We start from the raw sequence: 7,527 nt of genomic DNA, 5'->3' as shown, positions 1-7,527 counted from the left end.
ATTACAGGTACTGAGACAACGAAATGCAGTTTAGCTTCTAACCAGGAGTGCAACAAGCAGTAAAGTGAAAAGTAATGTACACAATCTACAGAATAAAATATAGAATGAATTGAATGATGAATAAACAGTGAGGGGTATGAATACACAGCAGCCTGTGAGCAGTATGAACAGTGTGTATGAATATGCTAAGATATATAAAGTATTAAAACGGTAAGCAGTGCAAGTATAGTATAAAATATATGGATATTAATTTCATGATGATAAACATTGTGGAACAATGATGAAAAATGTGAATGGAAGTGGCGACGTAAAACTGACACAAAACAACAACAAACTATTGCCGAGCCAATTGGAGAGCTTCATCAGCAGCACTGGGTACAAATCAGAATCAGACAAACAACACAACAATATGCTAAAAAAGTACTAAGTTATAATATAATAAACAATAAAAAATATGCTAAAAAAGTACTAAGTTATAATATAATAGACAATATGCTAAAAAAAAGATAAAAACTACAAAAGTTACATAATTTTTAAAAATACAGATCAAAAACAAATCAAATCTACAAATCAAATCCTGTAGCAGTTCTTAGGATTTAACAGCCCGGTATATATTACAGTTATTAAAGATGCATATGTATATANATACTATCAGGGTAGGAACAGCACTTTCTTTTCAATAAGGATTTAGGCAATTTTATCAGAGGTGGCCAGCATCAAGAAGAGATGATTTAGGCAAAAAAACAATTTTCTCCAAAATATGACTTAGGCCATTAGTTTAAGAAGGTGACAATATGCAAAAAAAAAAGATAAAAACAAAAAAAGTTACATAATTTTCAAAAATACAGATCAAAAACAAATCAAATCTACAAATCAAATCCTGTAGCAGTTCTTAGGATTTAACAGCCCGGTATATATTACAGTTATTAAAGATGGCATATGTATATAAAGTATATATTGCACATGAAGCACATATTGCACATAGTTTGACGGTATTTAACAGCATGTACATTGTAGAGTCAAAATATGTATGTATCATTAATGCTAAAGCTTCTATTTAGCAATGACCCCTGTTCCCAAAGTTGATATTTTGTTTTTGTTGACAGGGTTACCAGGGTCTGGTGGATGGAGGAGATAATATCCGCCTAGCTACTTGGGAGAGTGTGTCAATGATGCTTCAGCTGGTAAGAACAAGCATGAGGATGTAAAAGCATATTCATCAGCAAGTTCCTTATCTCACCTCTGTTTTTAACTTGTGACGAATTAGTGGAATGGATGATCTTTAACCTTTACAATGCAGTTCTGTAGGTCAAATGGTCATTTAAATGCCACATGTCATTAAATAGCTCAGAACTTAATGGACGTTAGACATTAGGTTTCAGATAACGATAGCCCTTCTTCTCTTGCAGGGTGGGACTGTGATTGGAAGTGCCCGCTGTCAGGATTTCCGTACCAAGGAGGGCCGCACCAAGGCCGCCTGTAACTTGGTTAAGCTAGGCATTACAAACCTGTGTGTGATCGGAGGTGATGGCAGTCTGACGGGTGCCGACCAGTTCAGAACAGAGTGGAGCGAGCTGCTGGCAATCCTACTCAAAGCTGGTTAGAGACTTTTACCCCATAATTCACTGTTCTTAGCAACACAACCCCAAATTAAAGAATATTCACATATCAGCCCTCTACTGATGAATACTAGCATACACGTTTATGTTGTTTTAGGCATGTTAGTTATTTCAATAAATGGTATCTGAGAGTGTTGTCACCTGTGGTCCCAGGTAAGGTCACATCAGCTGAGGCCAAGGCCTCCTCCCATCTCCACATCGTTGGCATGGTGGGCTCCATTGACAACGACTTCTGTGGCACTGACATGACCATTGGCACTGACTCTGCCCTGCATCGCATCATAGAGATAGTGGATGCCATCACAACCACAGCACAGAGGTATGCACGTAACCAGGGTCTAAAATGAAGTGTTTTCCTCAACTGCCTCTACCAAAGGTCAATGAATATTTATATCTTTCAATACCACTCTTTGAATCTATTGACACTTCAGAATTGTAAACTCTCTGTTAGTGATACCAGACAGTAGAAATAAAAAATATATCACGTATCCTTAAATCTGAATAACTTAGGTGCTAATGTCATACCCTGCATGTAACCATTCATAGATTTATTTGATGGATAGACTTGCCATGCAACTTTAACAGTCTTGATCTTAAATGTGTTGTTGTGCACTGCAGTCACCAGAGAACCTTCATCCTGGAGGTAATGGGCCGGCACTGTGGGTGAGTACAGTCTCTGTTGCGAGCAGGAGTGGTTGTTATGTGGTTGGAAAATAATTGATAAAGAAGCTTCACTGCTGGTTACTTTTGACAAAAGTCACATTTATAATATGGAACATAATCTTCGGATACTTCATTTTCAGTTTAATACAAGACATTTGAACCTCAGTGTATGACTCTGCACCTACAGTTACCTGGCTTGTGTGACTGCCCTGGCCTGTGGCGCTGACTGGGTGTTCATCCCAGAGATGCCCCCAGAGGATGGATGGGAGGAGCATCTGTGCAGAAGACTGACAGAGGTAAATATCGTTTTTAATGACTGTGCTATAAGAAAAGTCTGCTTGGGTTGTTGAACGTTTTCTTTTTCATTTTCAGCAAAGAGGCCGTGGCTCCCGTTTGAATATTATCATTGTTGCAGAGGGAGCGATGGACCGCAGTGGTAAAGCTATCACATGTGACAACGTCAAAAAGGTCAGTACAGGCAGAAATGTACACATATACAGAGTGGCTCTTCATATAAGAAATACAATGATAATCTCTCTGTGCAGCTGGTATCAACCAAACTGGGCTTTGACACCCGCACCACCATCTTAGGCCATGTGCAGAGAGGAGGAACGCCTTCCGCCTTTGACAGAATCCTGGTAATTTGTCACACACAAACCTTTTACAAATTCACCAATCCGTCTTTTTTTCCTGTGTTCACTGTGAATAAACACAAACGACCTGCTCCTCTAAGTGTCTGCTTTTGATTATTCAGGCCAGCAGGATGGGTGTGGAGGCTGTGATGGCTCTGCTGCAGGCCACACCAGAAACTCCTGCATGTGTGGTCAGTTTGTCTGGAAACATGGCTGTCAGGCTGCCTCTTATGGAGTGTGTTCAAGTGGTGAGTCGGATCTGGCCCATTCGCAAAACAAATCATTCTTATACATTGTATACTGAATTAAGAAGTGACTTGAATCAGCAAGAAGTTTCTGCTTTTTTTATTGTTGTTCTTATTCAATTCTGTTTCCTTTCATCAGACTAAAGATGTCACCATAGCCATGGGTGAAGGGAGGTTTGACGATGCGGTGATGCTCAGGGGAAAGTGAGACATGCACTTTTGCATGTTCTATTTCAAATAATTAGTGTTGTTTGGAGATGTGAATGCAAATACATTTCTGTGTAATAGGAGCTTTGAGAACAATTGGAACACTTACAAAATGCTGGCTCATGTGCACATCCCGGAAAAAAAGGTGAGAAAGTTGAACCATCTTTGTGTGCATTTACTGTCTCACAGTGGGAAATGTATTCTGACAAATGTCTCTGTGAATGTACACGGGCCGTGCCAGAGTAATATCAACATTGCCATATTGAACGTGGGAGCTCCGTGTGCTGGGATGAATGCTGCCGTGCGTTCAACAGTCAGGGTCGGACTCCTGCAGGGCCACCGGATGCTGGCAGTGCACGACAGCTTCGATGGCCTGGCTCATGGATTGGTAAATTACACTCACATAAAACAACACTTTTTTTCTTTCAGATCATGATAGAGCATGCATTTTTTCCTTGTACAGATTGAGCCTATTGATTGGTCTGGAGTGGCAGGATGGACTGGAAAGGGGGGCTCCAACCTGGGAACAAAAAGGTGAGATATTGCAACAAGCCACCCTGTTGATTGGTTCAGGGCATGATTCTGTCTTATTAAATAAACGTGCAACTTACCATTAAGCATGTGTATCCTGAATGTTCCCCCTTTTTATAAAGGGCACTACCACAAGACTTCATGGACGATATCAGTCTGAACATCGCTAAGTTCAACATTCATGCTCTAGTCATTATTGGAGGCTTTGAGGTAAGCAGTCAAAATGAAGAGTCACTAACCAATAATTAACCGCAGCATTTAAATGCCATGTTACTGATTTCCTACTTCCTGTTTTCACTAGGCTTTTGCTGGGGGTCTGCAGATGGTGCAGGCTAGAGAGAAGTTTGAGGAACTTTGTATTCCTATTGTCGTAGTTCCTGCAACTGTCTCCAACAATGTTCCTGGATCTGACTTCAGTATTGGCGCTGACACTGCACTTAACACTATAACCATGGTAAAACTCTTCAAGAGCACAAAACTAACACAGACAAATTCAAAAAACGAAATCTAAACCATCTCTCTTTTTCAGACATGTGACAGGATCAAACAATCTGCTGCGGGCACAAAGAGAAGAGTGTTCATTGTTGAGACTATGGGAGGACACTGCGGCTACCTGGCAACCATGGCTGGCTTGGCATCTGGTGCTGATTTTGCTTATATTTACGAGGAGAAGTTCAACATTCATGATCTAGAGGTCTGTCCTTGTAAATGTATTAAAGAGACTAGCTTAGGGATGACATGCATTAGTGGTGTAATGGTTGATTTGTGCGTAGTTGAATGTGGAACATCTGGTGGAGAAGATGAAGACAACAGTGAAGAGAGGACTGATTCTGAGGTTTGTTACCCAACCACAGATATTAGTCGAGCAAATGAGTGTTATTAGTGGTTATTCCTATCATTCTCATGTGTCAGATGTGCACAACTGCATTTAATATTTTGAAAAGGTGAAGGGGAAACTTTAAAACAACATGTAACAGATAATGCACATTTAATCAGAATATTATATTTGAACTTCATCTGTCTGTGGCTTATATTTTCACACAATATTAAACATATTTTTCAGAAATGAGAAATCCAATGCCAACTATAACACAGACTTCATCTTCAACCTGTATTCAGAGGAAGGCAAGGGTGTGTTTGACTGCAGGAAGAATGTACTTGGGCACATGCAGCAGGTGAGCCATCAGATGCAGATGTTCTGTTATTGTTGGCACTCATTTTATTTGCCATCAGCTTTAATTTCACAGGGAAACCTTTTGTGTGTTTTAAGGGTGGAACTCCAAGTCCCTTCGACAGGAATTTTGCCACCAAAATGGGGATCAAGGCAGTGCTATGGTTGACTGACAAGCTAAAGGACTGTTACAGACATGGTGAGGACTGTTTTGTACAATTGTGGTGTGATTATTCTTGTGCTCTCTGGAATCATGTATACTTTATTTTTATCCTAAAACCTCCAGGTCGTATCTTTGCCAACTCTCCGGATTCTGCCTGTGTGCTGGGCATGAAGAAGAGATCTTTGGTCTTCCAGCCTCTGTCAGAACTTAAAGATCTCACTGACTTTGAGTAAGACTATCCTGCCAATGTGTTACTTCAACTCTTCTGCATTGTTTTATATTTACTGACATTGTTTTATTAAGTGTTTCGAAAACCCAGGGTTAAAGTAAATTAAAGTCATTATTAAAAATAACTTCATATAATGCTTTTGAAAAACAAGTTTTAAAAGTGCTTTACAAAGACTTAAAATGCAAGACATATTATCACACTGAAAAAATTAAAATGTTGCCTTTAATGAAATGTATTATGTCCAAAAAAAATTGCACATATCTGTATGAGGTTAGTTGAAAGCAATAATATTAAGTTGAAACTACATATTTGTATTTTAACTAAATATTATTGCTTTCAGCTAACCTAATACAGTTATGTGAAATCTGTTTATTTATTTAAAGGCAACGTTTCAGTTTTTTCACTGCAGATCAAATCAAATTGAGTTGATAGGTTAATATGACATGTGATGTGTAATTTACCAAATAAAGCAGAAGTATTACCAACTAAGAGAAAGCTATTCTAGTAAGAATATGAAGCTTAAGCCCCCTTGGTGAGTGCAATCACGTAATTAAGCTTTAATTGAAATACCTTACCTAAATAATTTGACTTCCTAGGCTTCAAGAGTATTGTTCTTGTTTTCAGTTTCAGCTTTGCACTGACAAATGTTGTCCTCCATAGGCACCGTATTCCCAAGATACAGTGGTGGCTTAAGCTGAGGCCCATCCTGAAAATCCTAGCCAAGTACAAAACGGATCTGGACACAACTGAAAAGGCTGAGATAGAACATGTCATCAAGAAGAGAGCTGGTGTTCCTTAGTTGCCGTTGTATGTCTATTTGTCTTCTCTTAAAAGCACTTTGTAAACACCGACTATGAAAAGTGCAATATAAATAAAGATCACAAGTATATCCCCACACAGCAAGTCTCACAGGTGATTTTTTTTTTTACAGAAACAAATTACATTGTATTTGTGTGGTCTGGTTTATAGCTGCCTTCAATAACTTATTTTTTCATTGCAGTTGTTTTATTCTGTTATCAAATGTCCTTTCTGTCCCTATATAAGTTCAATTGAAATCTGAACTAAGTCATATCTAATTCATACTTTTTCCAAATTCCATGTCACATCCATGCTTGCTTACCTTTCAATCCACATACCTATTAAATAATCTAATTAAAACAAAAGATTACAAATAGATTACCTTAAATATGGTTTATTATAAGTAATGGTCGTTTGCATTTATACAGCTTTGTTCACTCACCCCCTCAGCCCTATAAAGATTAATTGGACAGAAGTCCATATGAAAATATTTTTGCCCCTGCATTTTCTCGATGATGGGAAGTTTGAACTGTTGTATAGGCTAGTTGCACAAGATGGCGTCTATCAACTTCCGGCGGCTGGGTGTGAGCCCGAGTACTTCCGGTCTTCGCGATCACTCACTGTACGGAGGCTCAGTCATTGGTACACATTTATTTATAAAGCTATGTTGGGCAAACTCCCGTATTACATCTGTTCACTGATAAAGCAGAAAGTTGCAAGCAGCTATTGTCTGAGATCGCATGATGTAGTCTTGTTAGATGTGCCAAGAGTAAGGACTGTCTTAGGTAAGACAGCTTTTATGTGCGCAGCTCCACTTGCTTGGAACAGTCTACAGCTAAAATTGAAATTGAACAACAACAACCCCCCCCATCTTTCCCCCTTTCTACCGCGACAAGACACAAACAAGATTAAGGCAGTTGTTAATGCCCCTGACGAAAGTCTAAAAAGGCAGTGTAACAAGTTTTTTCTACGGCAGTAATCTTGCCTTTATATTAGGCCATTGCGCTGGGAGACACCTATGTGATTACAAAGTAAAGTAAAGTTTGGAATGATAAACATAAGTCTACCCAGGGAACTCTAGTCATCTAGAGAAAAGTTCCCTCTGGGACGTCGTTAACATTCAAGTGTACTCTTGTATTTTGTTGGTATTTTTGTTGTTATCTCCTAAGTATGGGTTGTATAAATGTAATGGAATTCTGTAAATGGTTATGGTATCAAGTCTTTCAGTAAAGTGAATCTGCACGAAATTTTTGTAAAGTCTCTTTATTG

At 38.9% G+C, this 7,527-nt stretch overlaps 1 protein-coding gene across 1 annotated transcript in view; it reads left to right on the top strand.

Moving 5' to 3' along the window:
* pfkmb (phosphofructokinase, muscle b) overlaps positions 1–6,359 on the top strand; it is a 41,950-nt gene extending 35,591 nt beyond the window's left edge. Inside the window, exons 3-22 of the mRNA XM_010796132.1 lie at positions 1,107–1,184; positions 1,410–1,599; positions 1,773–1,938; positions 2,238–2,282; positions 2,470–2,578; positions 2,655–2,750; positions 2,828–2,920; positions 3,037–3,162; positions 3,299–3,363; positions 3,448–3,511; positions 3,608–3,754; positions 3,830–3,900; positions 4,020–4,107; positions 4,199–4,351; positions 4,427–4,591; positions 4,671–4,732; positions 4,961–5,072; positions 5,168–5,267; positions 5,355–5,460; positions 6,121–6,359. Of these exons, the coding sequence (XP_010794434.1) occupies positions 1,107–1,184; positions 1,410–1,599; positions 1,773–1,938; positions 2,238–2,282; positions 2,470–2,578; positions 2,655–2,750; positions 2,828–2,920; positions 3,037–3,162; positions 3,299–3,363; positions 3,448–3,511; positions 3,608–3,754; positions 3,830–3,900; positions 4,020–4,107; positions 4,199–4,351; positions 4,427–4,591; positions 4,671–4,732; positions 4,961–5,072; positions 5,168–5,267; positions 5,355–5,460; positions 6,121–6,259 (2,175 nt within the window). The 3' untranslated portion in view covers positions 6,260–6,359. The remainder of the gene's footprint in view (positions 1–1,106; positions 1,185–1,409; positions 1,600–1,772; positions 1,939–2,237; positions 2,283–2,469; positions 2,579–2,654; positions 2,751–2,827; positions 2,921–3,036; positions 3,163–3,298; positions 3,364–3,447; positions 3,512–3,607; positions 3,755–3,829; positions 3,901–4,019; positions 4,108–4,198; positions 4,352–4,426; positions 4,592–4,670; positions 4,733–4,960; positions 5,073–5,167; positions 5,268–5,354; positions 5,461–6,120) is intronic.
* The last annotated feature ends 1,168 nt before the right edge of the window (positions 6,360–7,527 follow it).

Source organism: Notothenia coriiceps, unplaced genomic scaffold (genome assembly GCF_000735185.1).
Source record: "Notothenia coriiceps isolate Sejong01 unplaced genomic scaffold, NC01 NC01_scaffold00037250, whole genome shotgun sequence".
Classification (NCBI taxonomy): Eukaryota; Metazoa; Chordata; class Actinopteri; order Perciformes; family Nototheniidae; genus Notothenia; species Notothenia coriiceps.
Note: the sequence above shows the minus strand (reverse complement) of the source record. Positions and strands in the feature narration are given on the sequence as shown.